At 36.8% G+C, this 23,196-nt stretch overlaps 5 protein-coding genes across 9 annotated transcripts; all 5 read left to right on the forward strand.

The window, feature by feature from the left end:
* The first annotated feature begins 6,338 nt into the window (after positions 1–6,338).
* LOC8039773 lies at positions 6,339–10,798 on the forward strand. 3 transcript variants are annotated; one of them, XR_006078467.1, is made up of 4 exons: positions 6,339–9,650; positions 9,744–10,214; positions 10,288–10,389; positions 10,460–10,798. XR_006078467.1 is itself a non-coding variant. In XM_029982058.4 (4 exons), exons 1-4 carry the CDS (start codon positions 7,706–7,708, stop codon positions 10,600–10,602), a joined length of 2,661 nt encoding a protein of 886 aa, XP_029837918.4. In that variant the 5' UTR covers positions 7,626–7,705; the 3' UTR covers positions 10,603–10,798. The 3 variants fall into 3 exon arrangements, 2 of the variants coding, with proteins under 2 accessions (XP_029837918.4, XP_042150470.1); XM_029982058.4 differs by having other exon boundaries at positions 7,626–9,650; XM_042294536.1 differs by having other exon boundaries at positions 7,626–9,650; positions 10,288–10,359.
* Positions 10,799–12,895: 2,097 nt separating this feature from the next.
* On the forward strand, positions 12,896–14,323 carry LOC120841817. The gene is made up of 2 exons (XM_040501787.2): positions 12,896–13,730; positions 13,824–14,323. Exons 1-2 carry the CDS (start codon positions 12,995–12,997, stop codon positions 14,321–14,323), a joined length of 1,236 nt encoding a protein of 411 aa, XP_040357721.2. The 5' UTR covers positions 12,896–12,994.
* Positions 14,240–17,781, forward strand: LOC121838360. Its single transcript, XM_042294554.1, has 4 exons — positions 14,240–14,294; positions 14,368–14,469; positions 14,540–17,688; positions 17,775–17,781. Exons 3-4 carry the CDS (start codon positions 15,878–15,880, stop codon positions 17,779–17,781), a joined length of 1,818 nt encoding a protein of 605 aa, XP_042150488.1. The 5' UTR covers positions 14,240–14,294; positions 14,368–14,469; positions 14,540–15,877.
* On the forward strand, positions 17,701–18,973 carry LOC120841815. 2 transcript variants are annotated; one of them, XM_040212804.3, is made up of 4 exons: positions 17,701–17,825; positions 17,919–18,389; positions 18,463–18,564; positions 18,635–18,973. In XM_040212804.3, exons 1-4 carry the CDS (start codon positions 17,789–17,791, stop codon positions 18,775–18,777), a joined length of 753 nt encoding a protein of 250 aa, XP_040068738.3. In that variant the 5' UTR covers positions 17,701–17,788; the 3' UTR covers positions 18,778–18,973. The 2 variants fall into 2 exon arrangements, with proteins under 2 accessions (XP_040068738.3, XP_040068739.3); XM_040212805.3 differs by having other exon boundaries at positions 18,463–18,534.
* Positions 18,974–19,017: 44 nt separating this feature from the next.
* On the forward strand, positions 19,018–23,020 carry LOC120841814. 2 transcript variants are annotated; one of them, XM_040212802.3, is made up of 4 exons: positions 19,018–21,904; positions 21,998–22,468; positions 22,542–22,643; positions 22,714–23,020. In XM_040212802.3, exons 1-4 carry the CDS (start codon positions 20,812–20,814, stop codon positions 22,854–22,856), a joined length of 1,809 nt encoding a protein of 602 aa, XP_040068736.2. In that variant the 5' UTR covers positions 19,018–20,811; the 3' UTR covers positions 22,857–23,020. The 2 variants fall into 2 exon arrangements, with proteins under 2 accessions (XP_040068736.2, XP_040068737.2); XM_040212803.3 differs by having other exon boundaries at positions 22,542–22,613.
* Positions 23,021–23,196: the final 176 nt, after the last annotated feature.

A 23,196-nucleotide genomic window follows, 5' to 3' on the forward strand; every position in this document is an offset into this window, starting at 1 on the left:
TGGGCGTGCTAAAATAATCGTCCGTCGCTCACGTGATCTAGACGGTCGTGTTTTTGCCGTATGTAGTGTACTGACTTTGGGTTTGCGTGGTGTTTTAACCATGCGTGGTTTAACTATGCGTGATTTAGCTTTGCGTGATGTAGAAGATTTATTAGTTGCACGTGATGTTGAGGGTTTATTAGTAGATGGCGTTGTTGTTGTTGTTGTTTTTCTTGTCTTGGGAATAGTAAATGGTACAGTTGTTGGCATTACCGGAATAAGGTTCTTATTAACGTCTTTATAATTATCCTTAGTTATCACAGATTGGATGTCTCCAGATTCACTAATAACATATCGATGAAAGAAAGTTTTCAAAAATGCATTATTTTCGATTGCATATAAAATATGTTTCGGCGAAAGTCTCGATCTTTTACAATGATTCATAACTTTAATAGAGTTACGCATTATCTCTTCCAAAACGTATTCCATTACTACAGCCATAGTTATTGCTGACGATATCCCAGTACATATTGAATACGATCCATCAGCTAAATATCGCCTAATTCTTCTAATTGGTAAAATCATACCAAGTTTCGAAGAAAGACTTTGCGGTTGCTTTTTTAGAATCTTCTTCGGCATTTTTTCTTATACTATAACAATAGGTAAAAAATTTTATATTCTACAAGGTTTTTTATAATAAACTCTGTAGTTTCTTTATTTCATGTTAGAATATAAAATAACGTTTATTATGGCTAGAACAAAGGTAGATGGCGTTTTTTACGGACCACCACGACCCTCGACTGTACAACGTCGAAGTGGAGTAAAAAATCTAGCGAAGCTTCCGGGGATGTCGGTACGTAAAAAGAAGAGGAAGGAATCTTACCGAGTGTATATTGCTAAAATTTTAAAAGCTATCAACGAAGAAACTTCCATGGAGGATGCAAGTGCAAAAATCTTTAATTCCTTACTTTACGAACTTTTCCGTCGTATAGCCGAACAAGCTGCTCGTTTCATTCGTACTTCTAATCGAATCACCTTCACCAGTAAAGAAATTCTAAGTGCTACAAATATTTTTATGTCACCTAAACGTTTCGAACATGTAAACAATGCGGTAGCAGAAAAATTAAATCTTTATCGGGATATTGAGACCGACCAATAAAAACTTTAATAAAAAAAAACTGTTCATTACTCCAAATTTTTACTTAAAATATTCTTTATATTCGATAGTTTCGAAACGTTTCATAACTTCCAGTCTATGTTGTGGATCTAATATTACGTTTAAAATCTTCTCAGTGTCAAAAATGCGTTTTTGAAAGTGTACACGATCGCTCACCCATAAGCCTTGTCTATCAACATATTCCACCACGTGGACTGTAACAATTTTGCTAAATGTGACGCGTTTTCTCTCCATTGCTGATGTGAATTGAAAATAGATGTATACATTGTGCTTTTTTAATATTTAATTTAAACAAACCAAAATCATTACAAAAGTGCACTACAATGAGTTATACTAATATGTCTGGTATTTATGGGCCTTACATGTTATTCATTATGTTATGGTTATTAATTAATTTTACATTTGCACGTCCACTACTAGTGCTCATGATTTATTATAAATTTGAACATGTCAATAATCTACGAACCTTTGTAGTCCTTACGTCTTCGCTCAACATTACATGTTTGGCAATATCGTCGTACTTAATACCGAAAATAATGACACGTACCGCTAATAAATATATGTACGTTGGTAATATATTGTGTAACATAATCATGATAATGTACAACATTATGGTAGCTATTTGCACAGCGATAATTTGCTTTACATCCTCAAGTGTAAAGAACTATTGTGAAGTGTCGGCAGCGTGTATTCATTTGTTATACATAGTTCCATTTGGACCTCATGATTTAATATGTAACATGGATAAAACCAAGATCTGCAATTTGTGGGGTAAGACTATTGGGTTTGAAAGCGGTCTTGTGCTTTGCGTTAGCATTTTATGTATGTTCTGTTGTATTTGGCAAATAATTGTAGATAGCGTGTATTACAACAAAGGGCGCAAAACAAACGACGTTCACGAAACTACAACAAATATTGAAAGTGAAATAGATTTAAGAAACGCACAAGACTCTATCTTCGAGATACGACCACCGGCCTATGAAGCAGCATATAAATGTGAGACTTGAAATTATACGAAAAGTGAAAAAAATACCTTAGTAATATAATAAATTACACGTCAACACGTGGTAAAGGAAAACAATGCATTCGACACACGTGTCACTCTTTGTTCTTACGGACGATGTAATCGATCAAAGCATAGCGAACGGAACGGTGAAGGTCATGTTTGATGTTAAAGAGCTCATTGGAGAATTGCGATTGGGAAACAATGCAATTCTTTCGCGGCTTTACGATTCGTCTTTCTTTGGACTCAACATGTACGATTCCCCGACGGCGATTTGTGAGATATGCCAACAGAACCATACGCGTTGCCCAGGACACACTGCCGTTGTAGATTTGGGATTTCGTTACATATTACCATTATACGTTGATAAAGTTCAATCTCTACTTAAAACTAAAGATGTAGCATCACATTCTAGTGTACTTCTTTTCAAAAATAAATTCCCTAACGAATTCTTGCGGTATACGTCTCACTATTTAATCGTGAGACCTCCGTGCGCGCGATTGGAGTTTATGAAAGATAAAAATTTACAACAACTTATACATTCACAAATAAGTTACACTCACAATCATCCCGATCAACAATCTTTAATATCACAACATTCGTCTTCCTTGGCAGCGTCCGACCTGTCTCGTAAACATTGTAGGCCAAAAACTGTTTATCGATTATGCGAATATTATCCTATAGTGAACAAACTCATTTCGACTATACGAAAAGATCCAACAACGGGCGAGCCATGGCTTCCACCCGAAGTGCAAACGAGAATCGTGACCATGATTTATAATATGGCTATTGGAAAATCCGCAAGTGGACCCGTTTTGTCTACTGCCAGCTCGTCTATATCTAACGACATCAACGCATCTATATCAAACACCATGTACATGAGTGTTTCTACCAATAACAATGCTCTCGTTCCGTCGGACGACATACGAAGAGATGTAGTATGTACACGAGGCAACGGCTCTGTTACGAATAACGTATTTTCGGGTGGTAGAATACATATGTCTATGCTGGATGTTTTAGCACACAAGAAGGGTCTATTTCGTCAAATGTTTGGTGGAACTAGACCCATGTACACTGTGCGTGGAGTAATCGTATGCGACACAGACGTGTCTTTGTGGCAGGTTAAGGTCTCCCCTAAAGTGCAAGAATATGTAAAGAATAAAAGTGTATTTCTGTGTAGGCAACCAACTCTTTATTCTTCTGGAATGCAATTAGTACAGACAATACCTTACGAGACTAATATGTTAGTCTTGGGTGTACATCACGAACTTAGCGGATCCTTTAATCAAGACTACGACGGAGACGAAATGACTTTGTACGTAACCGAAACGGAATATACTCCTTGTGAACCTGATGCGATATTAAATTCCTTGTCCGTCTTGATGTTTTCTGAACTCAACGGAACAAATATAGTCAAATGTTCTTATAACACAGTCATGGCTTTTTTTGTTTTGACTTCATGGCCAGACGACGTACTGGAATGGTGGTTTGTAGACTATCTTAAAAATAAACATGCAAAGGATCAACATGAATTGAGGAAAATACAGAACATAAAGACGTATAAAGATTTTTTTTTATTCTTAACGTATATGTGGGTGTTTGGGGGTAATCCTTCCGAATTTCAATGGACCAGCGATTTGGTCGTGGAAGCATTTGGATCTTGGCCTTGGACGAAAAAAAATACCACACTATTTGATCTTTTTGCAATAAGAGCATGCAAAGGAGACGAAGAACGATTATTAAGTAATAGAAGTAGAATTACTCGATTTTGTGACGACTTTATGACGCAATACGGTTTTGACATATCCGCAAAGGAAATTTCTCGTTGTTCTGAATTGTTTAAAAAGAAGTTTGGTAAAGTTCCAGAACATTTTGAGGAAACGAAATCGATGGTTGATTATTGGCAAAAAGTTACGAGCACAGTTATGGACATTCTAGACGAAAGAGATACCTTATCCGTGATGGTGAATTCCGGAGCTAAAGCGACACCTGTACACGTATTACAAGCCATAGGTTGTATTGGACCGTCTGTGGTTAATTTTTATTCTCGAAATTTTGCTAAAATGTGCAGAGATGTGGGTGTGTGTGTTTTTGGGGGAGATGATAGTAACATCGGTGGAGACGTTTCGTGTGCTTGGTTATACGATAATCTTTGGGACGGTTTGCGACCGGTACAACAATTCATAATGTCCTGTAATTCCATAGAAAATATGGTAAGATCTATTGTGTGTACTGGTGAAGGTGGTTATTGGCGTCGTTCCGTTCAATTTACTCTTGACGGACTTGCAATTAAAGAAACATTTTCTGTAGTTGATGTGGACCACGACGAATTTGTGTATCCGCCGGTGTGTAATGTAGGTGGTGCGGCGGATTATGTATCTAGTCAATTTTTCACGAGGTTTGGAATACCGTATTATATTAACTCAACCGATGATATAACGGCCAAATGTGTAACTTTCGATAGTGGTATGCAAATACACGCGAACGATGTGGATTATTTTGTAGATTCCGACGGCGGTCTAGTGCGTTTAACTCATACGAAAAGTTTGCATTATTATGTTAACTCTTTAATTAAAGGAAACAATAAAACATGATTATTAAAACCGAGAAATTTCAATGTATTCTTTAATTGTTCGCAATCTACATCTATATTTGCAATTTGGATTTAAACAATCCCAAATGAGACTGGCAATGTCTCCTGGAGCATCGTATAACAACGACATGGTGTATTTTTCTAAACGCATGATCGCTTCGGGACATCCGATACCAGCAGCCACGAAATCTGATTCGTCAAAATTTTCAAACGGTAAATGTAAAAAATACATTTCATATAATAAGACGCCTAAACTCCATGACATTAACAGTTCTGCATTGTACGACTTCCTTTCTCCGCGATAAAATGCAATTGCTTCTGGTGACGAGTACGGTAATGTGCTTTTGAAAGTCCGAACGCGTTTATTCACAAGATGCACGTCACTCCAATCTATAACTGTACACTTCATATCCTTATCTATTACGATATTTCCAGATTTAATATCGCAATGGTACACTTTACATTTCTTTACAGTTTCATAAAGTACGTTGAAGACTTGACGAAATATATCTCGAATATTTAAAAGTTTATGAGAGTATAACAGATCTCGTAAAGACGTGCTTCCCGTATCGAAAAATGCTAAAAAACCGAATGTTTTATTCGACCATTGCTTTAGACACATTGGAATTCCTCTTATAGATCGTTGAGATAGAGTCTTTAAAATAACGTATTCAGCCTGAAGTCCAGTTTTCCATTTACTTATTTTAAGGATTATGCTCCTTTCCTTGGAAAGCCAAACTCTGAATACTTTAGAATGTGCACCGCGACCTAAATATTCATACGTTATATCCATGGTGTTGTACACACTTTTTAACATTTTATTTCTTTCATTCGAACATATGTATGTATATAATGAAATAAACGTTATAAAAATATATACTTAAAATGAATACCAAGTTATTTACCACTTTCGTACCAAAGTACAATATGCCTTATCATTTGAGCGAAGAAATGACGAGTATGCTAAAGAATATCGCGAACGTATTTCGCACTGGCATTGTCCCCACCATTGATATATCGAAAGACCTCACTATGCAATACATACAATTTATTAATTCAGTTGAAAAACACGTTGACGCTCCTTTGGTTTTCGAATCACGTGAAAAAATTGATCCAGACGACGTTCAAGTCATCGTCGATGTTATAAACTGGTTGGGTGCGAATCTTACTGGTACTGTTCATCACATCTACGATAGTTTAGATAGCGAAGACTTCTATGATGCCATAGAAGACGACGGTATTACAACGACTACGGTTTAAACAAAAATATGCGAATATTTATGTATAGAACTATATTATGCAAAAAATAAACTGATTATCAAGTACATGTAATGTTTATTTTGTGGGAAAAGATATGTCTTTACTTCCCAACGTAATTGGAATTCATCATCAAATTAGAATAATATATTCTATGAGTAATAGTGGGGATGTAAACACGCTTTTAAATAATGCTCAATTTCAAAATGTCACTTTAGAACGTAGAATAGATAAAAACGTAGTTGAAAAAACTCATTTACAAGATTTATTCGTTTCAAAAAATATAGCTCATGCATATGATTTGTTTAGACAGCAATAAAAACCACTAAATGTCTACCACCTTTGAATATGCTCTGCTACACCGTGGATACGACGTCTCTATTACGAGTAAATTGGGAGAAGGTGGTTTTGGTATCGTATACGCGGGAGTACGCTTGAACGATAACGCTCCTATAGCTGTTAAATATATTTATCACAAAGATGTTTGGAGGTGGCATACTGTGAAACAACCGTTTCAATCGAAAATACCAATGGAAATACACATGTTGAAAAGAGTAAATAAAGTTGATGGTACTATTAAGTTGTACGATTGGTTCAAAATTGAACACGGTTATGTATTGGTTATGGAGAGATCGATTAAAAGTATCTCACTTTATTCATATATGAAGACGCATGTTCTCAACGAAAAAGAAATTATTAATATATTTAAACGTCTCGTACAAATAACTTACGACTGTTGGGTCAAATGTGGAATTATTCACTGTGATTTAAAAGAAGCAAATATACTCATCAATAAAGAAACAATGGCAATTACCATTTTAGATTTCGATTTTGCAGTAGAGTGTTCAAAACGTCTTAGGAGAACATACGCAGGAACACCACTTTATGCGCCACCAGAATGGTATATAAATGGTATATATTACCCCGAGAGTACCGTCGTATGGACTCTAGGCGTTATACTCTGGAAGCTATTGTTCAGAAAAAGCCCTTTCAAGACAACGAAAGACATTAGGAAATTCGAAACTTTAGAAACCATTGACCCTTTTGAAACAGAGAAACTGTTATATTCTTCAAATGTTATTTCTTTGTTAACGTCACTCATGAGGAAAAAAATAAACGAAAGGCCCGGTATAGACGTACTTCACAAGTTAGCGCTAAGTCTTTGACAAGAACAATTGTACGTTTTGAAATAAAGTGTTTCAATAATCAAAAAAAACACACACAAAAAATATCTTGTGGAGGGTATTGCTCTTAAAAACGTATGACATTTAATTATTACATTTTCTTTCGTATTCCTTCACATTTCTATACAATATACATATAGACTTTTCTTTGCGTTATTGTTATTGTAAAGAAAAAATAGAGTGTGTGGAGTGGTATATAAAAAAGACCCACCCCCAAAAAAGAGAGTGTGGGGGTGTGTATATGTTGTCTATACGAAGTTTACGTGCTTTTTTTGTGTATGTGTGTGTCTGTGTGCGTCTGGGTGTTGGTAGAATGAAAGAAAGAAGATATTGGATGAGAGTGTACCATGCTCTCCGATTGGATGGGTACGTTAATAAAACAATATTTATCCCTTCCAAAAGCATTTGTTTATATTGTGGCTGTTATTTTTTTTTCGTATAGTAACACGAGACGCTACGCATATTTGCCTATATATAGGCCGTACATGTAACTACGAATATCAGTCTACGAGATGAACTTCCCTAAAAAGGATCGTAAGCGTAAGAGTGACAGTTCGTTCGGCGCACGGACTTCTTCTTCTTCCGAGCCTATAGCCGTACTCGTACCATCGAATACGTCGTTTTCAGATTCACCGTCTATGCAACTGCAAACTAAAAGTAAACGTCGTCGAAGAGGGAATAGAAGTTCGTCGATTGATTTGAATGAAGAAAAGGTTAATTCATTGTTTCTCAAGAAAAGAAGTTTGACGAGATGTGCTAAGCAGTATGGAAGCGTATTGCCAATCTTCGAAGAACTCCCATCGGATTGGGATATGCTAACTTTTAAAATAGTGATGCCTAACAACATTATAAAAGATTTAATTCATTTAACAGTCTTTTATTCGACTCAGGATTTTATACCAGCAATAGATACGTCCATGTATCTACCATACATGGATGTTAAGTTAATTAGAGATCTTCAAGAAAGATCCGTTGCTAAAAGTTTGATGGTAGTGCTCAAGAAAACCATCGAGAAGTTAGACTCGAAGATATTGTTGCCACTAAGAAAAGATATGGATAGAAGCAAATTATTTTACTACCGCTCTGGGAAGAATATTTCAATTCAACCTAATGTTTTGCAACCCATTATATTAGAGAGTATTACAGTTATGAAACCAGTATGGAATATTGGTTTTAATCTATTCAATGGATATACATTACCGTATTATTATCCGTACAAATATATAGCCACCAAGACTCACCGACCCACTGTTGGGAACAGTGCTATGCTCGAATATTTTATGATACCAGCATTAACGTCGCAGGAGGTCCGAAACAACATCAAGGAATTCTTACACGAAACTCCATCTGATCAACAGGACGTTATGGTGAATCAAATCGTAGAAAGCATCAAGACGGTTTGTACCCTTCCCATGTTTACAACCGACGACGATTTATGGAACGTGTTTTCAAAATTCGTCATCAGTCAGAAAAACGATTTGGATTCCATGAGCAGCATTGTCGAAAGTATGTGTGCATATCCAGCCATTTGGGAACAACCACACGTGTACGCAAGCGGTGTGCGGAGTGTGAATGCGCAAGTTCCTTGGGACTTTCTGAAGGAATTTTTGACTAATATTTTTTTTTCGTGTAAAAATGAGGGTAATCAACTGGACACTTCTTTACTCGAAGCTTCTTTTTTCTTTTACGTCATTTATAGTGTAATTCGATACAGTGATCCCATGGATTGTACCTTTATTATCGAATGCACAAATGTACAAGTATTGGCAGAATTCTATTCGAGGATGCGACCTATACTAAATCCCTTTAACATGAAGCTGAATACTCCAGCTTCCTTATTTATGGTGAGGCATAACATAAAGTCTATCGTCGATTCAAACTTTGGCACTGTCAATGAGAACATGAAACATGCACAAGAAGGCAAACGCACTGCTGTGGGGTTCGCTCACGTTGCAAGGCATACTATTACAAATCCAAAAACCTCTAATAGAGGAAATAAAAAAAGTTTCATATTTCATCTTACGAATTTTTGGGAATCTGGTCAAGACGAAGCCTTTGCCAATAGGTTCTTGCACCCACAAATCTTCATTGATATAATGAGTACTCTTATGAGTATTTATACTAATACAAACGTTGAAGACATTACGGACACTCGTCTACATATGTGGTCTAAACAATGTCTTAGTGAAGTACTTAATTCAATCCGTATATTCACGAGAATAATGCCATCAAGCAACAATTGTGTCGCCGCTGCTGCTGCTGCTGCTGCTGTTAAAAGCAATGAGAAGGAAACACCTCAAACTTCTGCTGCAATACAAGTGTCAACGGACGATCCAGAGGATCAGGTTTTTCAAGATGTGCGAGATCGCATTAACCAATTGACAGAATCTTCGGATCCCTGGGGAGGATGTGACGAAGACATGGCATGGACATCGAGAATCGACAACGCTTCGAATGGTAAGTGTATTTTTTTTATTCTTTGGTTAGTAATTATTTGTATTCATTTCGTAATATAATCAAAATTGAACAAATATCGCTTTCATTTTACAGAAAAACCAATGCTGGGGGTAGGGGGTTCCGAAGAGGAAAAAGAAGGGCTCGATAAGCCGACCGAACATGGTGTTGACAACGCAGTAGAAGATGGCAAGGAATATCAGGCTGCGATTACCCAAGTTCGCAAAGACAACGAAGAAGAGTGCATAACACAAGTTGTAAAAAGCTATGACGGACAACCGATATGCCAGGAAGAGTCCCAATATCATGGAAGCGAAAGAGCGCTTATTGGTAACGATGGCATAGTTATTCAAGATTGCCAATACGATAAAGAGTGTGATATACAATTCATGACTAATGGGGAAGAAGAAATGTGTGACAAACATAAGCGCTACTCTGAAGCAGGCGCTTGTGACAACGTTGAACTCTATGATAAAGTTAATGGAGATATCGACGACCGACCAGCACCCCCTTTGGTGGACGAGGTGTCCTGGCAACCACCACTCAATCTTGACGATGTTCTGAAACGTATGTCAATAATTTATTGTATAACATAGTTTTATGATTGTTTTATTTATTTGTCTATTTATCTACATTACAGAATCCATTGCCGAGTGTGATTTACCTTGCAATGAAGATGTCGGCTGTAACGAAGATGCACCCTGCATGCAAGGTCGAATCAATTTTGACGAGATCTATTTACGTACGTTATTTGTTTAGTTCTTCCCTTTCTATATATAATTTTTAATATTTATTTTTTCCTTTCATTACAGGTACACCATGTCCTAGCTCGTCAAAAGAACCTGGTACATCGATTATCAACAGGGTGGCTATTAATAACGTATGCAAGCGAAGATTAGCAGAAGAATTATTTCAAGGTATCCATACAGACTCTGAGTTTAATTTTGACCCTTGATTACTAAAGAGAGGATGAACAAGTCTTATATTGAAGATCTAATCAAATACGGTTTTGATAGTAATGACAGTATTGACGATTGTTTATCACAATCGTCAATATATGATACATTAATTGACGATAGCGTCTATAGTGATACTTATTGTGACAATGCGGACGATGATAATGACAATACATCGTATTATAATCGAGTCAAGAATGATGATGATATTATGATATTATGATATTACGACTGTTGGGTCAAATGTGGAATTATTCACTGTGATTTAAAAGAAGCAAATATACTCATCAATAAAGAAACAATGGCAATTACCATTTTAGATTTCGATTTTGCAGTAGAGTGTTCAAAACGTCTTAGGAGAACATACGCAGGAACACCACTTTATGCGCCACCAGAATGGTATATAAATGGTATATATTACCCCGAGAGTACCGTCGTATGGACTCTAGGCGTTATACTCTGGAAGCTATTGTTCAGAAAAAGCCCTTTCAAGACAACGAAAGACATTAGGAAATTCGAAACTTTAGAAACCATTGACCCTTTTGAAACAGAGAAACTGTTATATTCTTCAAATGTTATTTCTTTGTTAACGTCACTCATGAGGAAAAAAATAAACGAAAGGCCCGGTATAGACGTACTTCACAAGTTAGCGCTAAGTCTTTGACAAGAACAATTGTACGTTTTGAAATAAAGTGTTTCAATAATCAAAAAAAACACACACAAAAAATATCTTGTGGAGGGTATTGCTCTTAAAAACGTATGACATTTAATTATTACATTTTCTTTCGTATTCCTTCACATTTCTATACAATATACATATAGACTTTTCTTTGCGTTATTGTTATTGTAAAGAAAAAATAGAGTGTGTGGAGTGGTATATAAAAAAGACCCACCCCCAAAAAAGAGAGTGTGGGGGTGTGTATATGTTGTCTATACGAAGTTTACGTGCTTTTTTTGTGTATGTGTGTGTCTGTGTGCGTCTGGGTGTTGGTAGAATGAAAGAAAGAAGATATTGGATGAGAGTGTACCATGCTCTCTGATTGGATGGGTACGTTAATAAAACAATATTTATCCCTTCCAAAAGCATTTGTTTATATTGTGGCTGTTATTTTTTTTTCGTATAGTAACACGAGACGCTACGCATATTTGCCTATATATAGGCCGTACATGTAACTACGAATATCAGTCTACGAGATGAACTTCCCTAAAAAGGATCGTAAGCGTAAGAGTGACAGTTCGTTCGGCGCACGGACTTCTTCTTCTTCCGAGCCTATAGCCGTACTCGTACCATCGAATACGTCGTTTTCAGATTCACCGTCTATGCAACTGCAAACTAAAAGTAAACGTCGTCGAAGAGGGAATAGAAGTTCGTCGATTGATTTGAATGAAGAAAAGGTTAATTCATTGTTTCTCAAGAAAAGAAGTTTGACGAGATGTGCTAAGCAGTATGGAAGCGTATTGCCAATCTTCGAAGAACTCCCATCGGATTGGGATATGCTAACTTTTAAAATAGTGATGCCTAACAACATTATAAAAGATTTAATTCATTTAACAGTCTTTTATTCGACTCAGGATTTTATACCAGCAATAGATACGTCCATGTATCTACCATACATGGATGTTAAGTTAATTAGAGATCTTCAAGAAAGATCCGTTGCTAAAAGTTTGATGGTAGTGCTCAAGAAAACCATCGAGAAGTTAGACTCGAAGATATTGTTGCCACTAAGAAAAGATATGGATAGAAGCAAATTATTTTACTACCGCTCTGGGAAGAATATTTCAATTCAACCTAATGTTTTGCAACCCATTATATTAGAGAGTATTACAGTTATGAAACCAGTATGGAATATTGGTTTTAATCTATTCAATGGATATACATTACCGTATTATTATCCGTACAAATATATAGCCACCAAGACTCACCGACCCACTGTTGGGAACAGTGCTATGCTCGAATATTTTATGATACCAGCATTAACGTCGCAGGAGGTCCGAAACAACATCAAGAAACTCCATCTGATCAACAGGACGTTATGGTGAATCAAATCGTAGAAAGCATCAAGACGGTTTGTACCCTTCCCATGTTTACAACCGACGACGATTTATGGAACGTGTTTTCAAAATTCGTCATCAGTCAGAAAAACGATTTGGATTCCATGAGCAGCATTGTCGAAAGTATGTGTGCATATCCAGCCATTTGGGAACAACCACACGTGTACGCAAGCGGTGTGCGGAGTGTGAATGCGCAAGTTCCTTGGGACTTTCTGAAGGAATTTTTGACTAATATTTTTTTTTTCGTGTAAAAATGAGGGTAATCAACTGGACACTTCTTTACTCGAAGCTTCTTTTTTCTTTTACGTCATTTATAGTGTAATTCGATACAGTGATCCCATGGATTGTACCTTTATTATCGAATGCACAAATGTACAAGTATTGGCAGAATTCTATTTGAGGATGCGACCTATACTAAATCCCTTTAACATGAAGCTGAATACTCCAGCTTCCTTATTTATGGTGAGGCATAACATAAAGTCTATCGTCGATTCAAACTTTGGCACTGTCAATGAGAACATGAAACATGCACAAGAAGGCAAACGCACTGCTGTGGGGTTCGCTCACGTTGCAAGGCATACTATTACAAATCCAAAAACCTCTAATAGAGGAAATAAAAAAAGTTTCATATTTCATCTTACGAATTTTTGGGAATCTGGTCAAGACGAAGCCTTTGCCAATAGGTTCTTGCACCCACAAATCTTCATTGATATAATGAGTACTCTTATGAGTATTTATACTAATACAAACGTTGAAGACATTACGGACACTCGTCTACATATGTGGTCTAAACAATGTCTTAGTGAAGTACTTAATTCAATCCGTATATTCACGAGAATAATGCCATCAAGCAACAATTGTGTCGCCGCTGCTGCTGCTGCTGCTGCTGTTAAAAGCAATGAGAAGGAAACACCTCAAACTTCTGCTGCAATACAAGTGTCAACGGACGATCCAGAGGATCAGGTTTTTCAAGATGTGCGAGATCGCATTAACCAATTGACAGAATCTTCGGATCCCTGGGGAGGATGTGACGAAGACATGGCATGGACATCGAGAATCGACAACGCTTCGAATGGTAAGTGTATTTTTTTTATTCTTTGGTTAGTAATTATTTGTATTCATTTCGTAATATAATCAAAATTGAACAAATATCGCTTTCATTTTACAGAAAAACCAATGCTGGGGGTAGGGGGTTCCGAAGAGGAAAAAGAAGGGCTCGATAAGCCGACCGAACATGGTGTTGACAACGCAGTAGAAGATGGCAAGGAATATCAGGCTGCGATTACCCAAGTTCGCAAAGACAACGAAGAAGAGTGCATAACACAAGTTGTAAAAAGCTATGACGGACAACCGATATGCCAGGAAGAGTCCCAATATCATGGAAGCGAAAGAGCACTTATTGGTAACGATGGCATAGTTATTCAAGATTGCCAATACGATAAAGAGTGTGATATACAATTCATGACTAATGGGGAAGAAGAAATGTGTGACAAACATAAGCGCTACTCTGAAGCAGGCGCTTGTGACAACGTTGAACTCTATGATAAAGTTAATGGAGATATCGACGACCGACCAGCACCTTCTTTGGTGGACGAGGTGTCCTGGCAACCACCACTCAATCTTGACGATGTTCTGAAACGTATGTCAATAATTTATTGTATAACATAGTTTTATGATTGTTTTATTTATTTGTCTATTTATCTACATTACAGAATCCATTGCCGAGTGTGATTTACCTTGCAATGAAGATGTCGGCTGTAACGAAGATGCACCCTGCATGCAAGGTCGAATCAATTTTGACGAGATCTATTTACGTACGTTATTTGTTTAGTTCTTCCCTTTCTATATATAATTTTTAATATTTATTTTTTCCTTTCATTACAGGTACACCATGTCCTAGCTCGTCAAAAGAACCTGGTACATCGATTATCAACAGGGTGGCTATTAATAACGTATGCAAGCGAAGATTAGCAGAAGAATTATTTCAAGGTATCCATACAGACTCTGAGTTTAATTTTGACCCTTGATTACTAAAGAGAGGATGAACAAGTCTTATATTGAAGATCTAATCAAATACGGTTTTGATAGTAATGACAGTATTGACGATTGTTTATCACAATCGTCAATATATGATACATTAATTGACGATAGCGTCTATAGTGATACTTATTGTGACAATGCGGACGATGATAATGACAATACATTGTATTATAATCGAGTCAAGAATGATGATGATATTATGATATTATGATATTACGACTGTTGGGTCAAATGTGGAATTATTCACTGTGATTTAAAAGAAGCAAATATACTCATCAATAAAGAAACAATGGCAATTACCATTTTAGATTTCGATTTTGCAGTAGAGTGTTCAAAACGTCTTAGGAGAACATACGCAGGAACACCACTTTATGCGCCACCAGAATGGTATATAAATGGTATATATTACCCCGAGAGTACCGTCGTATGGACTCTAGGCGTTATACTCTGGAAGCTATTGTTCAGAAAAAGCCCTTTCAAGACAACGAAAGACATTAGGAAATTCGAAACTTTAGAAACCATTGACCCTTTTGAAACAGAGAAACTGTTATATTCTTCAAATGTTATTTCTTTGTTAACGTCACTCATGAGGAAAAAAATAAACGAAAGGCCCGGTATAGACGTACTTCACAAGTTAGCGCTAAGTCTTTGACAAGAACAATTGTACGTTTTGAAATAAAGTGTTTCAATAATCAAAAAAAACACACACAAAAAATATCTTGTGGAGGGTATTGCTCTTAAAAACGTATGACATTTAATTATTACATTTTCTTTCGTATTCCTTCACATTTCTATACAATATACATATAGACTTTTCTTTGCGTTATTGTTATTGTAAAGAAAAAATAGAGTGTGTGGAGTGGTATATAAAAAAGACCCACCCCCAAAAAAGAGAGTGTGGGGGTGTGTATATGTTGTCTATACGAAGTTTACGTGCTTTTTTTGTGTATGTGTGTGTCTGTGTGCGTCTGGGTGTTGGTAGAATGAAAGAAAGAAGATATTGGATGAGAGTGTACCATGCTCTCTGATTGGATGGGTACGTTAATAAAACAATATTTATCCCTTCCAAAAGCATTTGTTTATATTGTGGCTGTTATTTTTTTTTCGTATAGTAACACGAGACGCTACGCATATTTGCCTATATATAGGCCGTACATGTAACTACGAATATCAGTCTACGAGATGAACTTCCCTAAAAAGGATCGTAAGCGTAAGAGTGACAGTTCGTTCGGCGCACGGACTTCTTCTTCTTCCGAGCCTATAGCCGTACTCGTACCATCGAATACGTCGTTTTCAGATTCACCGTCTATGCAACTGCAAACTAAAAGTAAACGTCGTCGAAGAGGGAATAGAAGTTCGTCGATTGATTTGAATGAAGAAAAGGTTAATTCATTGTTTCTCAAGAAAAGAAGTTTGACGAGATGTGCTAAGCAGTATGGAAGCGTATTGCCAATCTTCGAAGAACTCCCATCGGATTGGGATATGCTAACTTTTAAAATAGTGATGCCTAACAACATTATAAAAGATTTAATTCATTTAACAGTCTTTTATTCGACTCAGGATTTTATACCAGCAATAGATACGTCCATGTATCTACCATACATGGATGTTAAGTTAATTAGAGATCTTCAAGAAAGATCCGTTGCTAAAAGTTTGATGGTAGTGCTCAAGAAAACCATCGAGAAGTTAGACTCGAAGATATTGTTGCCACTAAGAAAAGATATGGATAGAAGCAAATTATTTTACTACCGCTCTGGGAAGAATATTTCAATTCAACCTAATGTTTTGCAACCCATTATATTAGAGAGTATTACAGTTATGAAACCAGTATGGAATATTGGTTTTAATCTATTCAATGGATATACATTACCGTATTATTATCCGTACAAATATATAGCCACCAAGACTCACCGACCCACTGTTGGGAACAGTGCTATGCTCGAATATTTTATGATACCAGCATTAACGTCGCAGGAGGTCCGAAACAACATCAAGGAATTCTTACACGAAACTCCATCTGATCAACAGGACGTTATGGTGAATCAAATCGTAGAAAGCATCAAGACGGTTTGTACCCTTCCCATGTTTACAACCGACGACGATTTATGGAACGTGTTTTCAAAATTCGTCATCAGTCAGAAAAACGATTTGGATTCCATGAGCAGCATTGTCGAAAGTATGTGTGCATATCCAGCCATTTGGGAACAACCACACGTGTACGCAAGCGGTGTGCGGAGTGTGAATGCGCAAGTTCCTTGGGACTTTCTGAAGGAATTTTTGACTAATATTTTTTTTTCGTGTAAAAATGAGGGTAATCAACTGGACACTTCTTTACTCGAAGCTTCTTTTTTCTTTTACGTCATTTATAGTGTAATTCGATACAGTGATCCCATGGATTGTACCTTTATTATCGAATGCACAAATGTACAAGTATTGGCAGAATTCTATTTGAGGATGCGACCTATACTAAATCCCTTTAACATGAAGCTGAATACTCCAGCTTCCTTATTTATGGTGAGGCATAACATAAAGTCTATCGTCGATGCAAACTTTGGCACTGTCAATGAGAACATGAAACATGCACAAGAAGGCAAACGCACTGCTGTGGGGTTCGCTCACGTTGCAAGGCATACTATTACAAATCCAAAAACCTCTAATAGAGGAAATAAAAAAAGTTTCATATTTCATCTTACGAATTTTTGGGAATCTGGTCAAGACGAAGCCTTTGCCAATAGGTTCTTGCACCCACAAATCTTCATTGATATAATGAGTACTCTTATGAGTATTTATACTAATACAAACGTTGAAGACATTACGGACACTCGTCTACATATGTGGTCTAAACAATGTCTTAGTGAAGTACTTAATTCAATCCGTATATTCACGAGAATAATGCCATCAAGCAACAATTGTGTCGCCGCTGCTGCTGCTGCTGCTGCTGCTGTTAAAAGCAATGAGAAGGAAACACCTCAAACTTCTGCTGCAATACAAGTGTCAACGGACGATCCAGAGGATCAGGTTTTTCAAGATGTGCGAGATCGCATTAACCAATTGACAGAATCTTCGGATCCCTGGGGAGGATGTGACGAAGACATGGCATGGACATCGAGAATCGACAACGCTTCGAATGGTAAGTGTATTTTTTTTATTCTTTGGTTAGTAATTATTTGTATTCATTTCGTAATATAATCAAAATTGAACAAATATCGCTTTCATTTTACAGAAAAACCAATGCTGGGGGTAGGGGGTTCCGAAGAGGAAAAAGAAGGGCTCGATAAGCCGACCGAACATGGTGTTGACAACGCAGTAGAAGATGGCAAGGAATATCAGGCTGCGATTACCCAAGTTCGCAAAGACAACGAAGAAGAGTGCATAACACAAGTTGTAAAAAGCTATGACGGACAACCGATATGCCAGGAAGAGTCCCAATATCATGGAAGCGAAAGAGCGCTTATTGGTAACGATGGCATAGTTATTCAAGATTGCCAATACGATAAAGAGTGTGATATACAATTCATGACTAATGGGGAAGAAGAAATGTGTGACAAACATAAGCGCTACTCTGAAGCAGGCGCTTGTGACAACGTTGAACTCTATGATAAAGTTAATGGAGATATCGACGACCGACCAGCACCCCCTTTGGTGGACGAGGTGTCCTGGCAACCACCACTCAATCTTGACGATGTTCTGAAACGTATGTCAATAATTTATTGTATAACATAGTTTTATGATTGTTTTATTTATTTGTCTATTTATCTACATTACAGAATCCATTGCCGAGTGTGATTTACCTTGCAATGAAGATGTCGGCTGTAACGAAGATGCACCCTGCATGCAAGGTCGAATCAATTTTGACGAGATCTATTTACGTACGTTATTTGTTTAGTTCTTCCCTTTCTATATATAATTTTTAATATTTATTTTTTCCTTTCATTACAGGTACACCATGTCCTAGCTCGTCAAAAGAACCTGGTACATCGATTATCAACAGGGTGGCTATTAATAACGTATGCAAGCGAAGATTAGCAGAAGAATTATTTCAAGGTATCCATACAGACTCTGAGTTTAATTTTGACCCTTGATTACTAAAGAGAGGATGAACAAGTCTTATATTGAAGATCTAATCAAATACGGTTTTGATAGTAATGACAGTATTGACGATTGTTTATCACAATCGTCAATATATGATACATTAATTGACGATAGCGTCTATAGTGATACTTATTGTGACAATGCGGACGATGATAATGACAATACATCGTATTATAATCGAGTCAAGAATGATGATGATATTATGATATTATGATATTACGACTGTTGGGTCAAATGTGGAATTATTCACTGTGATTTAAAAGAAGCAAATATACTCATCAATAAAGAAACAATGGCAATTACCATTTTAGATTTCGATTTTGCAGTAGAGTGTTCAAAACGTCTTAGGAGAACATACGCAGGAACACCACTTTATGCGCCACCAGAATGGTATATAAATGGTATATATTACCCCGAGAGTACCGTCGTATGGACTCTAGGCGTTATACTCTGGAAGCTATTGTTCAGAAAAAGCCCTTTCAAGACAACGAAAGACATTAGGAAATTCGAAACTTTAGAAACCATTGACCCTTTTGAAACAGAGAAACTGTTATATTCTTCAAATGTTATTTCTTTGTTAACGTCACTCATGAGGAAAAAAATAAACGAAAGGCCCGGTATAGACGTACTTCACAAGTTAGCGCTAAGTCTTTGACAAGAACAATTGTACGTTTTGAAATAAAGTGTTTCAATAATCAAAAAAAACACACACAAAAAATATCTTGTGGAGGGTATTGCTCTTAAAAACGTATGACATTTAATTATTACATTTTCTTTCGTATTCCTTCACATTTCTATACAATATACATATAGACTTTTCTTTGCGTTATTGTTATTGTAAAGAAAAAATAGAGTGTGTGGAGTGGTATATAAAAAAGACCCACCCCCAAAAAAGAGAGTGTGGGGGTGTGTATATGTTGTCTATACGAAGTTTACGTGCTTTTTTTGTGTATGTGTGTGTCTGTGTGCGTCTGGGTGTTGGTAGAATGAAAGAAAGAAGATATTGGATGAGAGTGTACCATGCTCTCTGATTGGATGGGTACGTTAATAAAACAATATTTATCCCTTCCAAAAGCATTTGTTTATATTGTGGCTGTTATTTTTTTTTCGTATAGTAACACGAGACGCTACGCATATTTGCCTATATATAGGCCGTACATGTAACTACGAATATCAGTCTACGAGATGAACTTCCCTAAAAAGGATCGTAAGCGTAAGAGTGACAGTTCGTTCGGCGCACGGACTTCTTCTTCTTCCGAGCCTATAGCCGTACTCGTACCATCGAATACGTCGTTTTCAGATTCACCGTCTATGCAACTGCAAACTAAAAGTAAACGTCGTCGAAGAGGGAATAGAAGTTCGTCGATTGATTTGAATGAAGAAAAGGTTAATTCATTGTTTCTCAAGAAAAGAAGTTTGACGAGATGTGCTAAGCAGTATGGAAGCGTATTGCCAATCTTCGAAGAACTCCCATCGGATTGGGATATGCTAACTTTTAAAATAGTGATGCCTAACAACATTATAAAAGATTTAATTCATTTAACAGTCTTTTATTCGACTCAGGATTTTATACCAGCAATAGATACGTCCATGTATCTACCATACATGGATGTTAAGTTAATTAGAGATCTTCAAGAAAGATCCGTTGCTAAAAGTTTGATGGTAGTGCTCAAGAAAACCATCGAGAAGTTAGACTCGAAGATATTGTTGCCACTAAGAAAAGATATGGATAGAAGCAAATTATTTTACTACCGCTCTGGGAAGAATATTTCAATTCAACCTAATGTTTTGCAACCCATTATATTAGAGAGTATTACAGTTATGAAACCAGTATGGAATATTGGTTTTAATCTATTCAATGGATATACATTACCGTATTATTATCCGTACAAATATATAGCCACCAAGACTCACCGACCCACTGTTGGGAACAGTGCTATGCTCGAATATTTTATGATACCAGCATTAACGTCGCAGGAGGTCCGAAACAACATCAAGAAACTCCATCTGATCAACAGGACGTTATGGTGAATCAAATCGTAGAAAGCATCAAGACGGTTTGTACCCTTCCCATGTTTACAACCGACGACGATTTATGGAACGTGTTTTCAAAATTCGTCATCAGTCAGAAAAACGATTTGGATTCCATGAGCAGCATTGTCGAAAGTATGTGTGCATATCCAGCCATTTGGGAACAACCACACGTGTACGCAAGCGGTGTGCGGAGTGTGAATGCGCAAGTTCCTTGGGACTTTCTGAAGGAATTTTTGACTAATATTTTTTTTTCGTGTAAAAATGAGGGTAATCAACTGGACACTTCTTTACTCGAAGCTTCTTTTTTCTTTTACGTCATTTATAGTGTAATTCGATACAGTGATCCCATGGATTGTACCTTTATTATCGAATGCACAAATGTACAAGTATTGGCAGAATTCTATTTGAGGATGCGACCTATACTAAATCCCTTTAACATGAAGCTGAATACTCCAGCTTCCTTATTTATGGTGAGGCATAACATAAAGTCTATCGTCGATTCAAACTTTGGCACTGTCAATGAGAACATGAAACATGCACAAGAAGGCAAACGCACTGCTGTGGGGTTCGCTCACGTTGCAAGGCATACTATTACAAATCCAAAAACCTCTAATAGAGGAAATAAAAAAAGTTTCATATTTCATCTTACGAATTTTTGGGAATCTGGTCAAGACGAAGCCTTTGCCAATAGGTTCTTGCACCCACAAATCTTCATTGATATAATGAGTACTCTTATGAGTATTTATACTAATACAAACGTTGAAGACATTACGGACACTCGTCTACATATGTGGTCTAAACAATGTCTTAGTGAAGTACTTAATTCAATCCGTATATTCACGAGAATAATGCCATCAAGCAACAATTGTGTCGCCGCTGCTGCTGCTGCTGCTGCTGTTAAAAGCAATGAGAAGGAAACACCTCAAACTTCTGCTGCAATACAAGTGTCAACGGACGATCCAGAGGATCAGGTTTTTCAAGATGTGCGAGATCGCATTAACCAATTGACAGAATCTTCGGATCCCTGGGGAGGATGTGACGAAGACATGGCATGGACATCGAGAATCGACAACGCTTCGAATGGTAAGTGTATTTTTTTTATTCTTTGGTTAGTAATTATTTGTATTCATTTCGTAATATAATCAAAATTGAACAAATATCGCTTTCATTTTACAGAAAAACCAATGCTGGGGGTAGGGGGTTCCGAAGAGGAAAAAGAAGGGCTCGATAAGCCGACCGAACATGGTGTTGACAACGCAGTAGAAGATGGCAAGGAATATCAGGCTGCGATTACCCAAGTTCGCAAAGACAACGAAGAAGAGTGCATAACACAAGTTGTAAAAAGCTATGACGGACAACCGATATGCCAGGAAGAGTCCCAATATCATGGAAGCGAAAGAGCGCTTATTGGTAACGATGGCATAGTTATTCAAGATTGCCAATACGATAAAGAGTGTGATATACAATTCATGACTAATGGGGAAGAAGAAATGTGTGACAAACATAAGCGCTACTCTGAAGCAGGCGCTTGTGACAACGTTGAACTCTATGATAAAGTTAATGGAGATATCGACGACCGACCAGCACCCCCTTTGGTGGACGAGGTGTCCTGGCAACCACCACTCAATCTTGACGATGTTCTGAAACGTATGTCAATAATTTATTGTATAACATAGTTTTATGATTGTTTTATTTATTTGTCTATTTATCTACATTACAGAATCCATTGCCGAGTGTGATTTACCTTGCAATGAAGATGTCGGCTGTAACGAAGATGCACCCTGCATGCAAGGTCGAATCAATTTTGACGAGATCTATTTACGTACGTTATTTGTTTAGTTCTTCCCTTTCTATATATAATTTTTAATATTTATTTTTTCCTTTCATTACAGGTACACCATGTCCTAGCTCGTCAAAAGAACCTGGTACATCGATTATCAACAGGGTGGCTATTAATAACGTATGCAAGCGAAGATTAGCAGAAGAATTATTTCAAGGTATCCATACAGACTCTGAGTTTAATTTTGACCCTTGATTACTAAAGAGAGGATGAACAAGTCTTATATTGAAGATCTAATCAAATACGGTTTTGATAGTAATGACAGTATTGACGATTGTTTATCACAATCGTCAATATATGATACATTAATTGACGATAGCGTCTATAGTGATACTTATTGTGACAATGCGGACGATGATAATGACAATACATTGTATTATAATCGAGTCAAGAATGATGATGATATTATGATATTATGATATTACGACTGTTGGGTCAAATGTGGAATTATTCACTGTGATTTAAAAGAAGCAAATATACTCATCAATAAAGAAACAATGGCAATTACCATTTTAGATTTCGATTTTGCAGTAGA

The sequence above is a fragment of the Ixodes scapularis genome, unplaced genomic scaffold (genome assembly GCF_016920785.2).
Source record: "Ixodes scapularis isolate PalLabHiFi unplaced genomic scaffold, ASM1692078v2 PGA_scaffold6__148_contigs__length_123643588, whole genome shotgun sequence".
Lineage (NCBI taxonomy): Eukaryota > Metazoa > Arthropoda > Arachnida > Ixodida > Ixodidae > Ixodes > Ixodes scapularis.